Raw genomic sequence first — 25,749 nt, forward strand, 5'->3', positions numbered from 1 at the left:
TTTCCTAAGTTGTTTCAGTAACTGGCATGAGACGTGTCAGCAGATGGTCTTCAATTCTCTCAATAGAATTATTTCTACTTCTTATTTGAAGGAAGTGGTAAGTTAACTTGCCTTTGCATTTTTAAAGCTCATCTGGGTCCCTCTTATTAAACCCATCTCTACATGGGAAATAGAATTCATTTTCCCCATGTCACTTCATTGTCTGTCATATATTAAAAGTAATTCATTCAAAAATAATGCTATTTAGTCCCAGTAAAATCTTTGAAGACTCTTTTGTTTATAAGCTGAAGCACCTTATTATTGATAATTAATTAATTAATTTAATAATATTTACTTCATTCAGATGCTTCCTAAAACAGATACTTGGTTACTATATCATGATCTTTGTTTTCCATTTGTTTCAGAATAAGCTGTTCTGTAGGACAATCCTATGTTCAAATGAGATTACATTTCCAAGCTTGTGACCATACTTTTAAATTATTAATAAATATGTGAAACTTTTTAATCTTGCCTTTTTACCTGAAGTGTTTTGATTATTTTATAATATAAAATGGGATTCAAGAAAATATTAAACTTCTCTTATATGAAAAATGATATAATCATCTGTGATGTCTGTATTGTCAGTCATTCAGAAAATAATAGATCAGCATACTAAAAGTTTCAATGACTCTATATGCTGAAATGTTATTTATCATTAACTTAATATTTATTTCATTTTTTTTCCTAACAAGATGCTTGAGATATCTTTATTTGAATGAGGTCATTGTAGACATGGAAACATTTGCCCCTATGTATTCTGATGCTATTTTACTAGTTTTTATATTTTTATCATCCTCTTTAGAATCAATGTAATGTACAGAAAGGGATAATTTATTGCCCTTATTGTAAATATGCCTCCATTAAGAAAACATCATGCTACTTGCAACAGTTTGGATCCAGAATATCGCCCCTCCCACAGTCTCATCAGTTGAAGCCTTGGTTGGCAAATAGTAGCATACTGGAGGTGGTAAAAAAGTGTAAGAGGAAAGGCCTAGATGAAGAAAATACCCTTGGCAGGTATATTGGAACACTTCTGCTGTCTCTGTTTCCTGGTTACCACAAAGTAAGCAGCTTTCTTCTACCATAATGTACTACCTCAGAGCAGTCCAAAAAGCAACGTGCTAAGGAACCATACCCTAAAGTCCCTAAAACTATAAAGCAAAATAAACCTTTCTTCTAATTTTATTGTTCGCAGGGATTTTGTCATAGCCAGACCTTCCCTGTTCCATCAGGAGTGTAGGATCACTTCTTCATAACTACAAGCGTGTTCATCCCCCACCATTTGGAAAGGGTTGACATGAGCCTCACTTTTGGACATAGGAGCCTGCCCCACTGGATGGGGAGGACAAACAGTATATTGGTTTTGTTCTGTTGACTAGCAGGTATGTGAGGGCTTATCTGTATCTCAGTTCCCATTTGGAAGAAATCCATGATGGCCTGTGGAACTAAAGTTGTGGTACACTTCTCTTGTCCAGTCATTCAGGTCTTGTCTCAGCAAAAGGATACAGTAGCATAGCATCACCTAGGAGGGCCTGGACTGTCTGAATACATGAGGAGCACCAGATCATCTGGAAAAGATGAACACAGTCTCATCTGTATATCTTTGATTTGGTCTTTGGGTTTATTTGTTTATTTACTTGTTTATTTTGAGAAGGATCTCATTGTGCAACCTAGGCTAGCCTAGAACTCACCGTGTGACTAATGATTTCCTCAAGCTCCTATCTTCTGGTCCCCACTTCTGTACTGGTATAGTTTTATTCAATTTAACACAATCTTGAGTCATCTGAGAGGAGGGAATGTCAATTGAGAAAATGCCTCCATAAAATCTGACTATAAGTAAGCTTGTAGGGCATTTTCTCAATTATTGACTGATGTGGGAGGGCCCAGCCCATTGTGGGTGGTACCATCCCTGGGCTAGTGAACCTTGGTTCTATATGAAAGCAGGCTGAGCAAGCCATGGGGGATCAAACCAGTAAACAGCACTGCTCTGTGGCATCTGCATCAGCTCCTGTCTCCAGGATCTTGCTCCATTTGAGTTCCTACCTGACTTCCTTCAATAATGGACTACAATGTGAAGCATAAACCAAATAAACCCTGTCCTCCCCAAGTTGGTTTTGGTCATTTTGGTCATGGCGTTTCATCACAGTGATAGTAACCCTAACTAGGACAGCTTCCTAAATGTTAGGATTACAGGCCTGTATCATCATAGAGGCAGAGACAGGCAGATCTCTGTGAGTTTGAGGCCAGTCTGCAGAGCGAATTCCATGACATCCAAGGATACACAAAGAAATCCTGAAGCCTGCCTTGAAAAACAACAACAATATGAAGTTGTTGAACTATCTTCAATCTGATCAGAACCAGCTCTGACATACAAGATATTCATTGATCTGAATGGCAGACACTACATGTTGAAAATCATGGTTAACAAGACAAAGTACCTGCTTTCATGTGGTCAGTGTTTCTGAAGACTTACATGTAAGACACACACATTAAACAGCATAACATTGGCTAAAACTAGAGCCAAATATGAGAGCAATTAGCAGGTGACAAGGGTTTCAATTTAGCTAGAGGTAATATCTTGGAGATTATTATCTATCCAAAGCTAAAACAATGAGAATGATCAAGCCAGGAAGACTTAGAAAAAAGAATACTGCAAGCAAAGATGCCAGAATGTGTACAGACTCAAGTTATCAGAAAAAATGAGTTTAAATGTTCAATAATCAACAGGAAGGCAGTGGGCAATAATCTAGTGAGCTATGGGGTAGAGTGAAGTGAAAAGAGTTAGGAGCCAGCTCACATAGAACTGATAAGGAATTTGAATTTGCTGCTCAATGTGCTGAAAATTTCCGTAATGAATAGCAAAGTGTGCATGTCTTTTTTTTTAAGAGAGAGAGTGTGTGTGTGTGTGTGTGTGTGTGTGCGCACGTGTGCGTGTGTTTATGTGTTGCCAGTGCTAGGTGCCTGAGAGCTGGTGGTACAGGTGATTGTGAGCAACCTGATGTGGATACTGGGAACTGAACATAGGTCTTCTGTAAGAACAGTATGAGCTCTTAACCACTGAGCCATTTCTCCAGTCCCCAAGTCTTAATTTTTAGAGAAATAAGCATCTTTAATGGCTTTTTTTTCTGAGGATGTTAGGTCCTCTAATTGTTTGCTCCTTCAGACTCTCTTCAGGTCACTGCATTAGCTTTTTCTAAATGAAGTGATTCATAGCACACCGATGCTAATAAATGCAGTGGCAGAGACACTAATACAAGCACTTCAGAGTAGACGCTGATGCCATGTAAAAATGACTCAGAATGCTCGGGCCTGGCATTCTTTGCCTTACAGACTAAGAAAAACCACACCAGGCCATGAATCCAGCTTAGCATAGAGCATTGGTTCTCAACCTGTGGGTTGCTACCCCTTTGGAGGTCAAATGACCCTTACAGGGGTCATATATCAGAATTTACATTAAGATTCATAACAGTAGCAAAATTACAGTTGTGAAGTAGCAACAAAAGTAATTTCATGGTTGAGGGTTTACTACAACATGAGGAACTGTATTAAAGGATCACAGCATTAGAGAGGTTGAGAACCACCGGCATAAAGTGGTTCTACTACAAGTCTATCCATGTGGCATCACTTAGCCCTTTAGCCTTGGTTTCCTTGTTTGTGATCTAGGAATGAGAACACATTCAGACCCCACAGTCATGGAACCACCCCCCAACAATGCTACAAGACAAGGCACTGTCTCCCATTATCAATTCAGAAAGCATGATTATCTAAATCCTATGTGAAATGCCTCACACTTTACCTCCTTGCAAAATAATGATGCATACATACTTTACAAGTAAACCAACCTGACCTAGACAATCCCCCACTGAGACACTCTTTCCCAGGTGATTGCAGATGTTGTCATGCTGACAAAATGTCCATCACACTAGGCCTTCAGCACAGGAGCCTTCAGGAGATACTTCATGTCTAAACCACAGGACGCATTCAGTACTTACACAGTATCAGGCTCATTAGAATGGGATGATCTCTTTTCTAGGAACTATGTAGGCATCACTGGCATTATCTTAGAGAAAACATAAGGATGTGGTATGTGACTTGAGAATTAAAAACAGTACAAAGAAGAGTAGCTAAATAGGGACAAGAGTGACATCAAATAAATAAAACTGTCAGTTAAGAAGTCACTGTAAAGCAATCTGTGAAAGTCACATAAATCTAAAATAGATTTAAAAAAAACAAGACAAGACATTTAATAATGAAAATATAAACTAAAATTCCTCCCAAAGTTCACATGCAGGAAAAAGAGGGTGAAAGAGTAAACATGCAGAACCTAGGGAATTTCATTTATAGCTGGTGGGTCTTAAAATGTTACTGGCACTGAAATTCACTTGTAATCCAAATCCAAAAGAAAGCCAAAGGGGTATTTTAAACATCTATAAAAAAGGCATAGTAAGTATATATTTCTATGTGTTTTAGTAAATAAAATACTTCAATAGAAATGATAAACTTATAATATCATTAAATATTAAGACAAGCATATATAGTGAGATATCTACCCCGCCCACACCTGTTGCACTGACCACACCCATTGCGGCTTGGGCACAGGGGTTCTGGACCCCAGCTCACTCTCTTCTCTGAATCAGGTCACAGAGGGCAGCCTGTGTGGATCCTCGGAGCAGGGATTTGCTCCAAGGTCATCTGCATCCATCATGTTTAAGTGATTTTTCCCTGAATAAAAATTATATTAATCTATATTTGAGCCAGTCCTATGAATCTTGTGCCGTATACCAGTTATCTACTTCAGCCATAACTCTTTCCTATCAATGGTACTAAAAAATATCAACAAATAGAGAAATATGAACACCAGTTGGTAGTTCAAGAATAGAGAGTCTGTTTTCTTCCACACAGCACTCCATTCTATGTTCAACACACAAAAGATACTTTGGTGACATAAGCAGGACACTTATTAATAAAAATTTATTTTTATCTTTACTACACACCCTCAATAATATAGCAATTCATAAGCTTAAGGGACATTTAATGAAAATCAACTTTTATTTTAAAAGAAAAAAAGATTCTTTTAAGTACAATAAAGCAACTCATAAACATTGTGGTGGTAATTTGCCTTTACTGAAATTAAACAAGCATCACATGCCATAAAACACACACACACACACACACACACACACTTCTGACATTCCAGAAACCCTGAGTTCAATCCCCAATTGTTGGGGAGTGGGGTACTCAGTCTGTGCCTAAAGAAAGAAAAGTTACTCTATGTCACCATCTAGTGGCCTTAGACTATAGTTCTGGAAAGAGTAAGTTCTGAAAGAAAAAAAAAGAGAAGAATCCAGAAGGTAAGCATCCAGAGTCCTACATGTACCTGGCCGCCCCCCAGCTGGGTTAGCAGACCCATCACACCTGCTTCCAATTGCACAGTTGCACAAGTCTAACCTTTGAACACAATCAAGCAATCAAGCAGGAATGCCATCAAGGACATTGTTGTTTGCCTGCATCATAGGTCAGCCATCCTGCAAGTCATACCTACATGTTATTTGAGGTGTACAAATGTGTTTTCACAAAAGTCAAACTAGAAAATAATAAAAACATAGTCAGAATAGCCTTACACACTGGTATGAAAAGTATAAATTCATAAAATGCTTTAATAGCTTTTAAAAGAGCAATATGCACATAACTCAGAAGTCAGCAACCAATAGGTGCACTCTAGGGGCATTATTTGCACATAACAGAGCCAGCAATTCAGTAGGTATGTACTCTATGAAATGAAAATGAGGACATGACCACTCCTGGGTATGGCTGAGGAGAAGGTTTTTACGGCAGATATGAGGGAGAGAACAGCCAGAGGCATCTGGAAGGATCCAGACTGGGCCATGTGAGGGGAGAAAGGGGGAGAACAAGCGAGGGAGAGACAAGAGAGGAACCTAGAGAGGTCAAATGGATGAAGAGAGGAGCCTAGGACCCGAAGAACCAAGAGAGAAGAACCAAGAGAACATGCGACCAAAATGGTTAATGATATGTAGGAAAGAGAAGCTGTGGGAAGCGAAGCAGAACAGGGGTTGGAGATGTTTAGGGTGGGGGTGGCGGTAAGAAGAGCTGAGGTGCCAGGCTAGTGCCCACTTTGATATTTTAATCGGCACCTCAGACATTATTCCAGATTTCTTTGACACCTAATACTCTAGAGAAACCGTGTGACTAGCCCAAAGCAGGCTGTTGACAGCACTCAGAGCTTTTGGTAACCAGGATGGGTAAAAGCTGTATCTCAGTTATAACCAACTGTATCCCTTTGGTCATAAAAGAAGGGAATAATTCACAATATTATCAGGACTTGTGATGTTTTAATCAATAACATGTTTACGGTAGCTGCAGATGTCAAAATTCCTTTTATGCTTATCACTACATAAAATGCTGTCTTACACCTTAGATTGTTATTTACCCATATAATGAAGCACGTCTGTTTTTAATAACTTACCTTTAAGTTTTGATGTTTACTCAACGTTATTTGTTTTTAGAGTTATTTGTATTAACTAAGTATAAAATCTTTAGGGATTTAAAGGCTCACAAAACTTCCAGAAGTTTGACACTTTTGATACTGGACTACCAGTAAATAATGTAGCCTAGGGTACATTGGTAAAGCAGCCAAGAGGCTATTTTTATCAGGGAAATTATTCAAGATATTGGGATCAATTATCTATTTGATGTGTACCTGAAAATGAAATCTCTCAGAAACATCCCAACTTTCCAAGTGAATATGGTTGGAAAACTCTAAAATATGCTCAACAAAGAACGCAAAGACGCACTAGAAAAATTGATAAATCCGAGGCCCATCAGAGGTCTGCTTTCACAGCCCACAAAGCTACTTCATTTCAGTCTCTTCGTGTGATTTCAAGCCCGCGGGACCACTGTTTTGGGCTCCAGATAAATTAACCCATCTTTATTCGGAGCCTTCCAGGACACTGTTGGGTGGTTGAATGCAGGGCTGACCGAAATGCTGAGTTCTTTGCGATAAAGGTAAAGGCTCGCTGGAGGTTGCCACGAGGTCACCCCACACACACACACACACACACACACACACCCAAACTTCAAAGCACCCATGCTACGCCCTACATTTTGGAGCGTTTGCTCCCCACGGGGGAAGGTGTGGCTCAGGGTGTAGAACACACCGAACCCAGCCTTCAAATTTTTGCAGCCACCCCAGAACCCAAAATCTCGTAGAACAAAAAGCCAAGCGTCTGGGTTGAAACATAAACTGCACAGGCAGAGCTTCTAGCGCCCCAGGGGCAGGGCGGGGAGGAGCCGCCGAGACCCGCCCAGTACAACGTGGTCCTAACGGAGCGAGCGCGCGCACCAGGAAGGGGGAAGAGCGCGAGTTCCTGCACCCGGCAGCGGTCTTCTTGGGTGCTCCAGGTCGCGCCATGCTCGCACTCGGAAGCTGCCTGAGAAAGGCGCTGGCCCCACGGGCGCTGACGACTCAGGTAGGGGACGCGGGAAGGCGCGAGAGTCGCGCCCAGGAAGGTAGATGCAGACTCTAAGGCGTGCACTGATGGGGCTCAGGGAAGTGGGCGCGGCCTGTGGGGACATCGAGGTTTGCTCTGGAAGGTGGGTGGGGCCTGTGGCACGCGCACGCGGCTGTGGGGAGGTGGGCGGGGCCTGCGGGGCGGAGAGCTTGCATCAGGGAGGTGGGCGGGGCCTGTGAGGACATTGAGATTTGCTCAGGAAGGTGGGCCGAGGCTGTGGCTCGCGACTGTGGGGAGGTGGGCGGGGCCTGTGGGGAGAGCAATGCTCGGGTCCTGGGGCTTGTTGCAAGATGGGCGGGGTTTGCAAGGCCAAAGCCGCGAGATGGGTCTGGCGGGCGAGTACACGCTCTCTCGTTCACTGACAGAGGCCTGGTGTGTCTAGCCAATGTCCCTGTTCTATCAGGAGCCAAAATCTGGTGAATCCAAGCCACCCTAGAGTCACCTCTCCAGATGCTCGACAGAGGCCTTTTTCTGGCCGGGGGTCATCCTTGAAGCTTTGACCACCACCATCGTGACTGCCACTCATTGAGGTTTTACAGACACCGGCTGGTTCAAAAGCCTGAGCTTTATGGAGAAACTTGAATGGGAGACCAGAGTCGCGGTGGGAACATCCTGCCCTGCAGTTAGGGTCCTGGAGTCCCCAAGCCGAGCACAGCCCTGGAGCCTCCTGAAGCTGGTTGTGCCTGAGATGGGACATGCTCAAAAGGGAGCCAGCCAGCCAGCCTCGGGGGTAGGGGAGGTGACTTGAACCAAGAGGCTCTACTTCCTGAATTTTGGAAGAGCGTTAATCTAGTCTAGAGACAGATTTTGTGGTGAACATTAAAGAAGAGCATAATACAAATGTATCCTCTGCCCTTGAGGTCTTCCTAGTATGGTTGAGAATAAGCCCTAGTTTTGAGATAACTGGACATAAAGCAGATTTCGGCCTTGGCAGTGTGGTCTAGCCGTTAAAACGTTAAATGACCTTACCTCTTAACATACACCTTTTCAGTACAGATTTCTGTAATGTACACTTTTGTGTGTGTATGTGAAAGACTACAGTAAAAGTGTCTTTCATCAATAATTTCTGTTCTACAAATACAAATTCCATGAATCACTCTAAAAGCTTGTTGCAGGTACTAAGTCTCATTTTTTTTAAATCACCTTGTATGTTTTTAAGGACATGGGTTTATTTTTTTATGTGTTTGTGTACCATGTATGTGTCTAGTGCTCGAGGGGGTCAGAAGAGGGCAATGGATCCCCTGGGACTAATGTTACATACCATTGAGAGCCACCATGTGGGTACTGTACTGGAAATGGAACCTGGGTCCTCTGCAAGAGTAACAAGTGCTCTTAATCGCTGAGCCAATTCTCCAGCTTTTGTTATATATATTTTAACTACAAGTATGAAGCAGTTGGAATGTGGTTACAAACACAAAAAGCATTCCTACCACACAAGAGCACCTGCAGTATTTTTTATGACAGGCTTAGTTATTTGGGATAGTTGAAGCATAACTCATAATCATGAATGAAATAAGCCCCCGCCTATAAGCAAAAGTAATGTACTATTGTGATTTGTAAATAAAAGTAGAGGTAAGGCCTATTGCTTTCATTAGCCATATAAGTGATCAAGGTAAGCCCCTAATTTGGTCATACCTCTACTTACCAAAGTGGTTTTGTATATTTTTCTGGTCTTTAATTACATTTAGGAAATGGATACGTGCTAATTCAACCTTCTTAAGATGGTGCTATAAACTAGAATGCTGTGTGTGTGTGTGTGTGTGTGTGTATGCATTTAAGTAATCACATACAGGGTAGTTAATGGCAAAGTGCTTCCTAGCATCACATGAAATGTAAGGGCCAAAGTTAACCTGTAAGTTCCACTTACCCCAGATAGCTCCTGAAATGCTGGAGGCTATTGTTTATGGGAGATAACAAATCACATGTTTTCACTGCCCTGAACAAGTTTGTTTGATTCAGCTGCACCAGACTTGCTTGATTACACCTAGTCAGGATGTGCTTGATCACACGTAAGTGGGAGGTCCATAAGCAGCAAGTACATCAGTATGCTTGCCCCTGATTGGATGTAGGTGGAACATACGCAGGCATAAGTGCATTAGGATATATGCCTGCCCCTAATTGGACTTGATGGAAAATACAGTGGCCTTATGGGATTGCCTTTGTAAGCCTCTACAGAATGTGCCTTGTTGCCATTTCTTAGAAAGCCCAAAATGGTCTGGGAACCTCAGAATGATCCTGGTCAGAGCCCATCCTCCTGGCCAGTATTTAATTAAGAATTAAGGCTTGCTTCAAATTTGGCTCCAAAATTGTAAAACTGATCTTTCTCTAGCAAATCTCAGGTTTAACATGAGATTTTCATATAAAACACATGATTATTAGAGGACATTCTCATCAAGCTGATATAATTGGATGCATTAAATGCACTGCTTCCTATTGAATCTAACTTTTGAAACTGAGGGCCCCCTGCAGGTGTTAGGCAGGGAAGTCAACCTGCAAAGAGATGAGAATGAAAACTCATTCAAATTTTGACTTAGTTAACCTGGATCAGACTTTGGGAAATATAATACTACGATGTTCAATGTATTTAAAATTCAGTATTATGATTTGAGAAAAATATTCCAGGCAACAATAATTCCAGTTCCAAGTGCACAATAAAGCTTAAGGTGTGACTACATAGAATTCCTTTGCAAAGTACACGTGACCATAAGGGTGAGTTCTATAGCTAAGGAGAATTGGATTTGTGTGGCCTCTGAACAATAGCATAGAGGTCAGCAGGCCATAAAGCATATGTGACATCTCCCTTAAGGATGGGGTTAACTAGAGCAGAAGATAACAATCCAGGCATAGAAGAGTCTGGGATAACCATTCTGGGGTACTTGGGTGAGGCCTCCCTCCATAAATAGCAAAAAGGTCACCAGGATGTTAATATCCACTGCCAGCCTTCTGGGAAGAAAACAGGTATTTTATCTCCTCCATTAAGGAGAGGCCATTGTGTGTGTTTACATTCCCAGCTCCCTAGTTCTCTGTGAGTGAAAGGACCTTCGTACCCACAACAGGAAACTAATGTTTCAGAACACATCTCTCACCTTGAATTTTCACCTTTCAGCTTTCACAGAGCTATCCACTATATTGCAGAAACAACTGATGATTCCCTGCATCCTTTTTCTGACCAGTAGTTTACTTCATTGAGTATTGTTTAAAGGGTTAGATCTAAATAATAATACTCATTTTTTAGGAACTCAAAACATCTTCTGCTAATAAGCATTTTTGTTGTGTCTGTTAAGAAGGCACACATACAGAATTAGTAGTACTGTTGACTACTGGTGTTGACTAAATAAGAGAAAACTATAGAGTTGTAAGGGTCCTGGTCATAGTTCCTGGGAAACATGATTGCAACCTTGATGATAGCTTATCAGCAACTTTTCATGAAAGTGTGGTTAACAATGCCTTCCAGTTAGGAGAGTAACTCTGCACTCAGCATAGTTAACAGCATTTTCCTTTATTATCATCTCTACAAAAACATGTCTGTCTATAAAGAGTTGACAGGAGAAATAGCAAGACAAATTATGGGTCTACTTTATGCCCTTTGTTTCCAGGCTCAAATATATGATTGTGTCAACATGATAAATCCTATCTTTTCCGAAATAGTTCATTCAGTGTCCCCTGTCTGTTTCAGGTATGTTCACCTTTTGCTACAGGCCCCAGGCAAAGCGATGGAACATTATATGAATTCCGCACCTATTTTCTCAAGCCCTCAAAGACAAATGAGTTCCTGGAAAATTTTAAGAAAAGTGTTCACCTCCGGACAGCTCACTCCGAATTGATTGGATATTGGAGTGTAGAATTTGGAGGCAGAACAAACAAAGTATTCCATATTTGGAAGTACGGTATGAGTCACACAGCTTCTGTTTCATACAAATGCTCATTGCTAGACAGTGTATAAAGCCAAGTCTTTCAGCCTGTGTAACTGTACATACACACAGGTGAAAGAAAAATGCTTGAAAGCAATACAGTAACAAAGCCAGGTCAATTACTCAGTGACCCTTTTGTATCTTTGCTTGGACTATGAGGTTAACATTAATGGGAACATGTCTTATACCAAACCCTCCTTTGATAAAATGACTTTAATTCTCAAAGTTTTAGAATAGTTTGTTGGAAAAGCCTTTTGTAAAATTAAAATCTGTTCTTACAAAAGTCCAAGTAAGTGGAGAATACAAAATGAAACAGTCTTATTAATAGATAAAGCTGGGTATCAGCATTTAGTACTTACTTTTTTAAAAACTTTGATATTTAGAGCCTTCAAGAGGGCATCAACTGTCAACTTTTAAGCTTCTCTAAGATTTAATGATTTTGTTATGTTTAGCGATCACTTTTAAGTTCTTCACAATTTCAAAGAATTCACTATCATATTCCATAATGGAGATAAAGGCAGAGAAATTGAAAAGGTCTTCTCACATGGAAGATGACATAACCACAGAAAGGAGAAGTTACAAGAATCTGTGACGTTCCTTACTTCTCCGATGGTCTTCACGCTCTGAAGCAGGGCCTGAGGGTACCCAAACAATTCTTCATCATTTCCTTTCGGATTTGCTTGTCAGTGTCCAGATTAGTTTTCAAAAAATGCTTCGCTGCCAAAATTGCCCATTCTGTACCTAGTATAGCACAGTTTTGGGCTTTTCCATCCTACAATAGGTCAAGCCTCATCAAAATTAGTATCTACTTCAGATGGGGTACAAGTTAAATCATGACCCATTAAGAGAATGAACAAGAATGAGAAAGGCAACACCATTGTTGTTTACAGAGTTCATTTTATTTCACTTACATTGAAATTTGTTCAGGGTATACCTTGACTTGACCACCTACCAAATACCAAAGTATTTTTCTGTCAACTGGGAGTTGCAGTTGAAGAGCCCACATCCACTGAGCATCAAGTGCTAAAGTCTGTTCTGACTGCTCTTCATGGGTTTATATAAATCTCACCCCAATCGTGGAGGTTCATGTTATATTATTCCCCATATCACAGACTGCTCATGGGTTCATGGAATCCTCACCCCAAACCTGGAGGGTGGGTTTATATTATTCCACGTATCACAGACTGAGAAACACACAGTGACTTAGCTCCTGTACACTGCTGATTGGCAGAGCCTGTGAAGTCCATTCAGTGAGATCACAACAGTTGTTCCATTCTTTTACCCTGAAGACTATTAAATGACTTGATGCAAATGTCACATCTTTGCAAGTGGGTGTTCCCAAAGCCATGACAGTGTTCTTTATGTGCTGTAGATAAATGTTTGCTCATTTGGGTGAAATCCAAAATCCAAAAATAGATAATTTTTAATAAAATAATTTAAACTTTTCTTCATTTTTTTTTTTCTACCATAGATAATTTTGCTCATCGAACAGCAGTTCGCAAAGCCTTGGCTAATGATAGAGAATGGCAAGAACAATTCCTCATTCCAAATTTGGCTTTCATTGATAAACAAGAGGTTGAGATCACCTACCTGGTACCATGGTGCAAAATAGGAACGCCTCCCAAGGAAGGTGTGTCTGTCTTAGCTGCTGTGAGTTTTCATGACGGTAATACTACAGATGTACAGATGTTAAGTGATTTTTTAAAAAAAAAAAAAGTGTCTCTGGAAAACAACAACAACAAAAAAATGAATTATTTATTTTGTACAGGGATGATGCTGTGACCATTGAGATAAAAACTGATCTTATTTCATCCTTAAAAAAGAGAATTAGTGAAGTATTTTTCCAAACTAAAATTTGTGTGTGTGTGTGTTTGCATGTGTGTATGCCTGTATGTCTGTACAGCACTGGCATACCTGGTACCTGTAAAGGCATCATATCCTCATGGAAATGGAATTACAGACAGTTGTGAACTCCCATATGGGTGCTGAGAATCGAACCCAGATTCTCTGCTAGAGCAACAACTGCTCTTGACTACTGAGCCATCTCTCCAGCCCTTGCAAACTAAGTTTTATGGGTTAAAGCTTAGCTACAACATAGAAAAAGTCTATATAATACGAAAGTAATACGAACTTTATTCATTTATTCATTTTTAAGGTTGAGACAAGGTTTCACAATGTAGCCCAGGCTGACCTCCAATTCACTATTCTCCCCCCTCAGACTCTCAAGTGCAGAGAGTATAGACATATACTACCATGTCTGTTTAAATAACAAACATTTAAATATAAAAATACTTTCCATAGATTACAGCATTTTAGGTAAGTACATCTTTACTTACAAAATGGACTGTCTGGAGGGAGGGGGTTAACTGACATTGCCCAGCTAGACACTGTAGCAAACTTTTCTTTCTCAGTTTGAAAGTAATTCCATATGATATGTCTCCTTGCTGATTTAAAGAACTGTTTTAAACAAAGGTCAGATTTAAAAAGCATATTTATTTCCCATTTTTTCCTAACTATAATGTCTGTTAGAATACAAGGAATTTGAAGTTTCTTTGAGACCTTTACCTGGTGGGAGTAGAGGAAGCCCTGAGTGATTGAAGTCCTAAGTGTGTATTTTAACCTGGGCTAGAACCTGTTGAGGATGCACAAGGCCTCAGACCCATGGGACAGTTGTCAAAGCTATTACCCATATAAGCCAGGCTCAAGGGAAATGGCAGAGCTTTTTGCAAGAGTCAGCGATGAGTGTTTTTATGAATGGTTGATCCTTGGGTGCAGACAGCAACCGCAGCTTCCTCCTCCTGGGTGTTTAGACCCTGAGACCACTCACCTACAGAGACCTCCTGCTAGCTAACCCTCACCTTCGGGATGCACCTAATAAGAAAGCTGAGGTTTCAGGTGGTGGTGGAAGTGGCAGGGTTAGCGAGCCTCACCTGACTCCTTGTATGTGCATCTGCATGTGTGTCTTTTCTTCATTCCCTTGTTGTCTCCACCCTGGGGGCATGTACCCTTTGTTCCCAGCACTGCCCAAACATACTTGCCATCTCTTGAAGTGCCATAGCTTGATTTTTTTTTTTTTTTTGTTACACTTTTCACATTTATTTCTGTAGTGTGTAGTCATGCTGCATGTAGTACACACATGGAGATCAGAGAACAACTTGAGGTTGTTGCTTCTTTCCTTGCATCTTGTATGTTCTAAGGATTAAACTCTGCCAGGCTTGACAACAAACATTTTTAAAACACTGAGCCATCTCACTGGGCTTAAATCTTTTTTTATTTGTCATTATTTCTTAGTGACCTTGTACATGTTTTACTTTCTCTATCAGACTACTTACCCTCCAGTTTCCTACCTCTGTTTTATATTTCTGACTGGAGGTGAACAAACAGCCTGTCAAGCAATATTTGGGTATTTAAGAATAATACAACCCTTCAGAAAGTCAAGTAAGGACTTCAGGCCATGTTTTCTTGCTTTTCCTGTCAGGAACAGACTCCCAATGGAGAAAGTTTATAAAAAAGAATAGTATCTCCCCTTCCAAAATTGAAGAGGGAAAATTGGAACATTAGAAGATAATTTATTTCTTTTCTTATGGACTTAAACAGCTTAAAATCCTATTTCATGATAGAGTATCAGTATCTGCTATGTTGGTAAAATTCTCAGATTAAAAATATTTAATGCAATATAGAATATATACATATACATACATACATATATATATATAGAGAGAGATTTTCTATTTCCCCTTAGTTATTAAGGTTAACTTTAAACATAGACAAAATTGTCTGAAACATAAAACATAAAAACAAGGAAAAATAATGCAAAGAATTAGTGAATATGTCTGTATAAATCTGTATGTGTAGATGACCCTTCAAGCACATATACATAGATAGGGCCACCTCCCACTCTAGAGTCAAACAAAGTGAATTGCTTGAATGATGTCTATTAAATAATGTCTGTTAAATAATTTTTGTCAATTTTAGGAGTCTATGAATTGGCGACTTTTCAGATGAAGCCTGGAGGCCCAGCTCTGTGGGGTCATGCATTCAAAAGGGCAGTAAATGCCCATGTTGATCTTGGCTACTCTACACTAGTTGGTGTTTTCCACACTGAATATGGAGCCCTCAACAGAGGTACAGCTGTCTATCTCTGTGAGACTATGATGAATACTCATGATTGCCTGTGTTTCTTGGGTTTTGTTTTTTGGGTTTTTTTTTTTGTTTGTTTGTTTGTTTAATGTTTATTTGTTAGGTAAACAGTGTTCTGCCTGAGTGTATGCCTGCAGGCCAGAAGAGGGCACCACAACTCATTACAGATGGTTCTGAGCTACCACATGGTTGCTGGGAATTGAACTCAGAACCTCTGTAAGAGCAATCAGTGCTCTTAAACACTAAACCATCTCTCCAGCCCCTGGGTATTTTTTGATTGTTTTCTTTTTTTTTTAATTATGACTTTAATTTTGAAGGTTTTTTTTTTCTAATTGTAAGGTATGAAAACACTTATTTTTTCTTGCAATTGCTTATAATTTTTGGAGCTATTTTAATGGCTAACTCTTACTTAGAAACTGAAGAATTTTTAAGAAAATATTCTTTTAATCTTTTCTTCTAAAGTCTTAAGATTTTTTTCAAAATAATATTGGAGTAAAGAGATGATATATTTTGAATGAAAATATAAATTTATAATTTTAAAAATGCAAAAATTATGGACAAAGCAAAACAAAAAAACATTTAGCTATTTCTCATTATTGTAGTTAACAGTGTTCTCTAAACATCTACGACAAAGGGATGCCAAGACTAAAGAATTACTAGACATTAGAAGGCTGGAAACAATGCATGTGTGTGGCTGGTGATAGCTTTATGTACTCTAGTTTGGATAGATAGACTGTACTGGCATGATGGCCTGAGTTTGATTCCTAGCACCCACATCAAAGCTGACTACTCTGGCACCATTTATAATCTCAGCCCTGGGACGATGGCTAGGAGTCTGGCTGGCTAGTCTAGCCAGGTTAAGTTCCAAATTCAGATAGACCTGTATCACTAAGGAAGAGAAAAATGGGAGAGCACAACTGACATTAACCAGTGACTCCCACCTGCACACACTTGTGTTCATCCAGACACATACATAGTCAGGGTCAGGGATGTAGATCAGAGGCATTCATTCCGAAGGCCCTAGACTTTATGCCTGGTATGTATGACACACATTTTTAAAAATACCTATAATGTTATATTTAGAAAATAACACACACATATATATGTGCGTGTACACAGGTGACAAAAATTAATGAAAATAGAGGATACAAATTTGAATGAGCAAGGAAGGTTGTATAGGAGGGTTTGAAGGGTGGGAAGGGAAGGAAGAAAATAGGTAATTATGTTACAATCTTAAAAGAAAAAATGCCTGTTATTAAAAATTACAGCTAACATCTGAATTCCTCCTGCAGTTCATGTTCTGTGGTGGAACGAGAGTGCAGACAGTCGCGCAGCTGGGAGACACTGGTCTCATGAGGACCCCAGAGTCGTGGCTGCTGGTGAGCTGTTTCATCAGGCGTGAATTATTTTTAGAACACATTTGATTCAGCTGATGGCTTCATTGTCTTATAAAATGTCTTTGCAGTTCGGGAAAGTGTCAACTACCTAGAGTCTCAGCAGAACATGTTCATGATCCCAGCATCCTTTTCACCACTGAAGTAGTTTCCCACCTGACATGGGACATCCCAGTCACTGACTAGAGATGGATCTACAGCGGGTGCTCATGTCTCCCCAGAGAAGCAGTGTCTTTGTGGTCTGAAGCAGGTGACCAGTTACTTCACTGTGCCCTCTGCATTTGAAGGCTGCCTGAGTCCTTAACTACCAGCAGTTCCAGAAATACTTCTGTTCATCTTCCCCATGCCATTCATGGCACCAGACACGAGGAAGAGTTGCCATTACTCTGTGACCGTGGTGCTTTATTGTTCCACAATATCTTGTCTTCTGTGATTTTACGACTCATTGCCGTCTTATATTCAAATGACGATTTTGAAAGTTTTTGCCTGGAAATATTTGTAAATTAGTTAAATGAAGTATCTGTCTTTTGATCATGTTTTTCTTTCTTAAAATTTAAAAATATTTCTTACCCAATAATGTTTACTTTGTGATTTCAAATGGGCTTCATAGAAATATTAAATCTAGTATTTGTGTTTATACTTTATAAAAGTACAATGTCATATCATCTGTATTAATTACAATTTCACATTATTAAGTCAAAGTAGGAAAATAATATATTCTTGAAACTTGTTGCTGGATAGTATGGTTTTACCACAATCATTTTTAATTAACTTTTACTACTTTTAACTTTACCTTGAATCACTCAGAAAGATTATGAGATACATTTATTTCAATGAATTCTTTATAATTGGAAATCTTTGACCTAATAAAAGCCTTCACACCTATTCTGATTTTTTTTTTTTCAACTGTGTTTTGTGTATTTATATACTCTCCTCTGGAGCTCATCCTGATGTGGCAGGTTCATAGTGAGTATGAAGTCACATAGTAGAATATGCTGGCTGGCTCTGGAGGCAGACTTCCATAGAGGTCTTGACTATTGGGGGTATGAGATGGTAATCAGGAAGGCAAGCTGTGCAGCATTTATAGACATCTATCTCAGGACTCTTCAGGCATATTCACAGCACTGTAACGTGACTCACATATATAGGAAACAGCCAGAGTGTGGTATGTGCTTCACATACTCATAGAGTGACAATTACAAGATAATATTAAGTCATTTTCAGATAGTTTTAGGTTTCAGAAGGACAGATATGATGTTATCTCTCATGTGTGGTTCATAGATTTTTCTGTACATAAAATTATGCATGTCTATGTGAAATGAAAGTAAAAACAAAACTGTGGTAACAGAGGGGACTAAAGGGGGCAAAGAAGGGTGAAGTGGAGGAGAGGTTTGATGGAGGAGAACATAACTCAATATATAATGTATGCTTGTGTGAAATTTTTCTTAGGTAGCACAAATACCATATGTCGTGTATATATGCAATGAATTTTTTAATTGCTTAAAAATCCAAATGATCATAAACAATTTTTAAATTTAAGTAAAATTTAAACTTCATTATAAAATGTTAAAAGTGACTTAGCATTTTGCTTTGTTAACTATTTGAGCATCAGTTTTTGACCATTTCTGTAAGTAAAGAGTCAGAAAAGAGCTGACATTTGACCGACCTTCTTGATGAGTACACCAAGCATCTTAACAGGCCTCCTTAATTTAAATCATATACTTTATTCATTTGGTTTAAATAATATAATGCCTTTCTTGTATTTCACTCCAACTGCGTTTTCACTCTCTACAAAACTTAAGACAGAGATGTGCCTTCCAAGAGATTTGAAGAGGAAAGTAATTAATATGCACAGGTTCATACAGTAGCATTGATTCTCCACAATTAGATTTAACTTCTGTTCTCTTACATTGTCCCCAGTACCAGCTCTTCGTCTTCATTCCTTCACTGGAAAATAAAAAAAAGTAATCAGAAGAGACTGAGACTGTCACTTCCCCATCACTACCTGCAACAGGCTCCCTGGGGGACTTTTTTTTTCCTCCTACTTTGTGCTCCTCTCCTAGTATCCTGGTGAAGATCAGTTCGTCCACCTATAAACTAAATAGCTGAAGGATGTGGCTCCAACACTTAAATGTCTCCTGAAGCTAGTTTCTCCAAATCTCAGCCCTTCCCAGCATACAAATATGCTGTTATTTATCCCATTAAAAACCAAAACAAACAAACAAACAGCCAGTGGGTGGGTGGATGGTGGCACATACCTTTAATCTCAGCACTGGGGAGGCAGAGGCAGATGGATTCTTGAGTTCTGGTCTGCAGAGTGAGTTCTGGAACAGTCAGAGCTTCATAGAGAAATCCTGTCTTGGAAAAAGAAAAACAAACAAAAAAAACCATCCTGCCTCTCTTTCCCTCTATATAGTAATACAAAAGAAGTGTCGGACTTCCAGCCTCTGATTAATTCTCTCTTAAATGTCTCACTACCCCACTAGCCAAATAGCTCTCATTAAACTCACTTTCCATTTCTCATTTAGTGGGTCTCCAGCAATTGACCTCTGTTTTGTTCTAGAAGTATTTTCTTCATTCCCATTAACAGTAGCTGCTTAGTCTTCTTTCCACCTTAATGCCTCGTCGCTTGACGTCCAGTGGTGTCACATTCTAGAGCTGATTTCTTAGATTCCAAGTCTGTCCTGAACTCACTTCCTGCTCAGTCTCGTCTCCAACTGCCACCTGTGTTCAGACAGCCCATCCAGTTTATATGCTTCTCTAGAATTCAGCCTTTTCCAACTGCCAGTCTTAACACCTCTGCCTGAATATATTAGAAACTTCATACCAACCTGTCGAAAGCAGAGTTCTTAATCTCTATGGAGCAGCCCTGTCTCAATGAATGACACCTCCCATCCTGTCCATTTGCTCAGGTCATTAATCCCATTACATACCCATCAGCAGATCCCCAAAATGCAGAACTTGATTGCTTCACATCCCCGCAACCACGATGCTGATGCAAGCCCATCATTGGGATTTAGGAGAAAGCTCTTAACTGATCTGCAGTCATCCTACTGTTTTCAACACAGCGGCCAGAAGGATATAAAACATTATGTCATTCCTTGAAACCCCCATGCCTCCAATAGCTTCCTGTCTCACTTGAGTCAGTATCCAAAGTCCTTCAGTGTGGCTACAAGCCCTTACATGACCTGTCCTTCTGTTACCTTTCTTAGTGTCATTCCACTCCCTCAGTTCCAGGATGACCTACAACTTTTTTCTTCGACTCACTAAGCATTATCTTGCCTTCAAGTCTATTACCCTTACCTAGAATCTTCTTCCCTGGACATAAATCTTCAAGGACAATTTCTATACCTTTTTTGGATCTTTACCCCAGAGTCCCATGCTGATGGGAGATGCCATTATGTATATATGTTTCTCATACTAGTTAATGAATTAAGCACTGTTGGCCAATAGGAAAGGAGATAGGAGGGACTAGGAGACGAGGAAAGATGTTTGATAAACTGCCGCAGAAACAAATATGAATTTCATTTTAGCAATGTTGTTGTTTACCAGATAAAAGACTCATGGCTACAAAAAGATAAAGATTTACATTAAAGACAGATTCATATCAAGAAAACATTTAAAGGTTTACAGTATGTTCTGAAATATATGTACACTTGGGAGAGAAAAGAAAAAAAATGGTTTTAAAAAGACAGAGAACAGCTGGGTGTGTCAGCACACGCCTTTAATCCCAGCACTTGAGAGACAGAGGCAAGCAGATCTTGTTATTTCAAAGTAAACCTGGTATGCAGAGTAAATTCCAGGAAAGATAAGAGACAAACAGAGAAACCCTGTCTCAAAAAATAGAAAAGAAACAGAATAATAAAAAAGCCACAGATGGAGAGAATTTGTATACTGTACAATATTATATTGTCTTTGTATTGTTTGACTGCTGAGGAAACAACAACTGTTAAAGGAAATGCTTCTGGATTAATTCAATTTATATATTTTAAAAATGCTTTGACTCCAAAATTTAAGTCTAAGGAAAAGTTTGGGGAAAAGGATTTCTATTTTTGTTTCCTCAGAAAATAAAAAGCTGTGGATTCCTTCCAGACTAATGTGGTTTGAGCAAGCCAGACCTCCTGAAACAGAGTCGCTGGTGATCCAACATTCAAAACAGCTTGAACAAGGCAGCCTTACAGACTACAACCAGGATTTCTATGCCTTCTTAGGATCCCCATGACAGCGCCCCCTATCAGCAGGAAGTAGTTTGGAAAGAAATGGGGTTAGTTATAAATGATTAATGATCGCAATCAATCTCTTTTTAAAGGTAAAAAGGGAATTATGGTATAGATATGAATATTTTGTTTTGGAATGGATTTTAACTTATTGATACAATTTAAGGTCAATTTTGTGAAATGTATATTTCTCCTCTTGTTTAGGTATTGTGTTTGTATAGCTCATTTAGAAATGTAATGTATAATGTAGTACAGATTATAGATAATTACCTATGATAGTCAAAACTTAGAGTTAATTAGGTTTTTCAAGTTATGCAGAGATGTATTTGAGATAGATAGGCATTCTTCAAACCTTTCAAAGACCTACAGAATATGGCATTTAAAGTGGTTTAGGGTTTTTCTTGACAGTGAGACATAAATGCTCCTGGCAACACCACCTGAGTCAAAAAGGAAGATGGACATTAAAGAAAGTCATAATGGAGTTTGCTTTCATATGGCAAAACTAGCCATTTGGACAAGATGCTGCTCTTGTCTGGACTGTTTGACTTTATGCTGTATAAACTGGACATGCAGGACCCACAGAAAAATGACTGCTGATTCAAGATGGACATTGGTACAGAGTTTCTGCTTCATGGAAGAGTCTGCCAGACAGTCTGCAGGACACAGAGAAAAGTGACTGACAAACTTCCAATACAAGAAGACAGTTTAAAGTTTCCTACTTTGCTGAAGAGTCTGCTAGACACACTATGGCCTATGGGCTGAAGATGGAAGATTACAGAAGAACTTCAGGTGACTGACAAGGCAAGATGTCCCTGTCATTTCTAGAGTTTATATACTATCCTTCTATGGTCTTTGAAAGAGTTGAAAACAGATAGTTATGGTTACAGTTTTCCTTAGTTAGGATTAAAGATAAGTTACATATAGGACTTTAGACTCACAAAGATAGAATAGATGATGAAATATTTTCTTAAATCTTGATAAATGTTAATGAACTAAATAGTGTTAACTTTGATTCTTATTTGATAACTGCTGTGTAATATATTTTGCTATGTTAAGGTTAAAACCCTTCTTTTTATTTAGACAGAAAAGAGGAAATGATGCGAGATGCCATTATGTATATATGTTTCTCATACTGGTTAATGAATAAAGCACTGTTGGCCAATAGGAAAGGAAGATAGGAGGGACTAGGAGACAAGGAGGAAAGAGGAAGTAGGGAGGAGGGGTCAAGATGGAGAGTCAGGAGAAGGCAGAACCGCCAGCTTCCTCTCGCTGGTAAGACCACATGGAAATAGGTAGAAATGGGTTAATACTTAAGACAGAACTAGCCGATAAGAAACAAGTAGTGGGACAACAGAATTATATCAAATACAGAGTCTCAGTGTGTTAATTGGGGCTGGCGTGGCAGCGGGACCAGACCAGCGGCAGGAGGAAAAACCACACTCTTTACACCATGCAGCCCTCCCTGATATCCCCATTTAAAACTGAAGTTCATGTTTGCTATGGAAGGAATGTTCTTTTCCTTTCAGATTCACATACTGAAACCCTAATTCCTAATGATGTTTAGAGATGAAGACCTTAGATGTCTTATTCCATGTTCTATTGCTGTGAAGAGACACTATAACCATGGCAACTCTTGCAAAGGAAAGCAGTTCATGAAGAGGGCTGGCTTACAGTGTCACAGGTTTTGTTCATTGTCATCATGATGGGAAGCGTGGAAGCACACAGGTATATACATGATGCTGGGGAAGTATCTGAGTTCTATATCAGGATCTGTAGGCAGCAGGAAAAGACTTTGGACTTGGAATGGGCCCTTGAAACCTGGAAGCCCACTCCAGTGACATACTTCCTCCAAAAAGACAGCACCTCCTAATTCTTTCTCTTGTGTCCAAGCATTCAAATCTGTGAGCCCATGGGGGGAGGTGTTCTTATTCAAACCACCACATGAGGTAATTGGACTTAGGTGAGGGGAAGAGGCTCCTTGGTAGAATTAGTGTCCTTGCAAGGGGATAAAGTGTCTTCTCTATATCTCTACTATGTGAGTTAACCACAATCAATCAGTGTTCATTAGAAACTAATCATGTTGGCATCCTCATCTCAGATTTCCCAAACTCCACAAGAGTGAGAAATAAATGTTTGTTGTTTAATTCACACCATCAGCAGTATGTCACTTACTAGTATAACTAAGGCTTTAGTTATATGTGATTTTTATTGTATTTCTCCTCCCATTAGAAACTAAATTCAATGATATCATGGGGTATCACCAATCAGTACCTGGTACATGCTTAGTCGTAGCAAGCACTTGTTGATTATATGAACATATAAGATGTGCTATATCTTAAGTGACTCTCTCTCCCAAAGATTTATGTGCTGAAGTTGGATCCTTACATGATGCTGATGATGGAACCTGAATATGCCCAGTGGTACCAGTACTGGAAAGGGTTAATGTAATATTCTCAGTCTCCATGTTGATTCTCTTGAAGTTGTTATATTGGTTACTTTGTTCATTGCCATGTCAAGGCACCTATCAGAAATAAGAAAGAAAGGGTTTACTTTGGTACATGGTTTTAAGTGGGACAATCCATCATGGCGGGGAAGATGCAACAGTTAGTTTATAGAGGTGGAAGTGGTATGGCCAGAACTCCTTACATCTGGGTAGATCATGAAACACAGACCTGGACAGAAAATGAAGCCAGACTTTAACCCTCAAAGGTTTAATATTCTCCCAAGACAGTACCACTAGTTGAAGACCATGTGTTCAAACTCATGAACATGTGGGGAACAGTTCACCACATTCGTGTGCTAATAGTCAATTGTTTATACTCCCCTGGATCTCTCTGGATTTTTCCATTGCTGTATGACCTCTCCATTTTGTACATGCTACTGTTACTTGGTGTGACTGCTCTCTACTCAGCATAGTAAAAAGAAACACATTCTCCAGGAAGAACATGGATTTCTCCAGTTTCAGCTAATTGACCCAAGTCTCTGAGGTAAGAGAAGCTGGTAGAGAAAGGCTCCTGACAGTACAAATAGCTAAAGGATGCCATCTTCCATGAGGCTCAAATGAGACCACCTGCTCTTAGATTTTCAACCTCCAAAGTTATAAAGTTTTGAGTTAATCTCTTTTCCTCCCGCTGCCCACAAAATATCCAGGATCAGATATTTTGTTATGGTAACAGAAAACAGATGAGTGCAAGAGTTTTGCATTTAACAGAGTAGTACTCCACTCCTCCAAACTTCATCTTATACACTATTATCAATGAAATGTTGAAGGTTCCTCACTACCTTGTTTGGAAAGTATCTGTTGAAAGACAGAGAACAACACAGTAGAAATTCTCACTATAAGTGCAATCAAGAAATACAGAAGATACTATTATTTATTGGTTATGAGATGCCTTTCTAGACTACAGAACTATTGCAATTCTATTTATAGGAAAAGAAACAGATACATGACCAGGTGAGTCTAATTCCTCCGCCACTAAAATACTTACAAAGGATTAGGAAATAGTGCTTGCAGACTCACACTCCAAACTCCATTTCCAGCACCAACTCCTATCTACTGAACAGAGCCTAGACACTTATATACTGGGAAAACTGAAGTTGTAGTGCTTTTGGCCATTGAAGGAGTATGACCCTGAATCATGATGGAAGAAGCCTAAGATTCATCAGAGAGACCTTTTTCATAAACTGTTACTTGGTGTGACTGCTCTCTACTCAGCATAGTAAAAAGAAACACATTCTCCAGGAAGAACATGGATTTCTCCAGTTTCTGCTAATTGACCCAAGACTCTGAGGCAAGAGAAGCTGGTAGAGGAAGGCTCCTGACAGTACAAATAGCTAAAGGATTAAAAACACTCATAAAGGAAAAAAAGGATGCCAGATGTAGTTAGCTACAGGCAAGAAGCCAAATGCTAGCTTTGTGATCCGACTCTATTTGTCTTTCCCTTCAGAGCACAATGCCCTGTAGATTTGTGTATATTCACTATTCTGCCTCCTTACCTTTCATTCTTCTCATCAGTCCACTGCCTTTGGAGGTTCCCCAGGAACCATCTTAGGAAATGCAATGATCATTCCCTCAATTACCTTGCTCACTGGAGAAGTTTCAGACATAAGTAGACATCTTCCTTCCAGTAACATACCATTCTTTAAATTTGCTTGACACACCCCAGGTGTGTTTGTTCCTCTTCGTCCTTGCTGCCCATTCCCTCCCAGTTTCCTTTGCTATCTTCTAAATCTGGGACTCAAACTTTCATTCCTTTTAGGTAAGCAAGTTCATTCAGTTCCACAACTTCCAGACGTTGTGTGTGTGTGTGTGTGTGTGTGTGTGTGTGTGTGTGTGTGTGTGTGTGTGGTATACTGTTAATATGCCCATTCTTATTTTCTGTGATTACCCCTGAGCTCCAGACTGGAATGCCTACTGCATGTTTCAACATAAGCATCTCCCAAAGTTCCCATACTGGAAACCATTTTTGATTTTTCTTTGCCTTGACCCCTACCTATAGCCTGTGAGGAAGTGCTGATG

General features: G+C 39.5%; 1 protein-coding gene across 1 annotated transcript; it reads left to right on the plus strand.

The window, feature by feature from the left end:
* The first annotated feature begins 7,407 nt into the window (after positions 1-7,407).
* On the plus strand, positions 7,408-17,898 carry LOC127224694 (protein NipSnap homolog 3B). Its single transcript, XM_051187806.1, has 6 exons — positions 7,408-7,526; positions 11,245-11,455; positions 12,951-13,109; positions 15,455-15,604; positions 16,912-16,998; positions 17,085-17,898. The coding sequence occupies exons 1-6, from the start codon at positions 7,467-7,469 to the stop codon at positions 17,159-17,161; spliced, it is 744 nt and encodes a 247-aa protein (XP_051043763.1). The 5' UTR covers positions 7,408-7,466; the 3' UTR covers positions 17,162-17,898.
* The last annotated feature ends 7,851 nt before the right edge of the window (positions 17,899-25,749 follow it).

The sequence above is a fragment of the Phodopus roborovskii genome, unplaced genomic scaffold, assembly GCF_943737965.1.
Source record: "Phodopus roborovskii unplaced genomic scaffold, PHOROB, whole genome shotgun sequence".
Lineage (NCBI taxonomy): Eukaryota > Metazoa > Chordata > Mammalia > Rodentia > Cricetidae > Phodopus > Phodopus roborovskii.

What these genes read in the sequence shown, in the direction of transcription:
- LOC127224694 (XM_051187806.1), top strand. Translation starts at nt 7,467, where the DNA reads ATGCTCGCACTCGGAAGCTGCCTGAGAAAGGCGCTGGCCCCACGGGCG. An exon ending in CACGGGCGCTGACGACTCAG is followed by an intron (nt 7,527 to 11,244) that starts GTAGGGGACGCG and finishes TGTCTGTTTCAG; the next exon opens with GTATGTTCACCTTTTGCTAC. An exon ending in ATTCCATATTTGGAAGTACG is followed by an intron (nt 11,456 to 12,950) that starts GTATGAGTCACA and finishes TTTCTACCATAG; the next exon opens with ATAATTTTGCTCATCGAACA.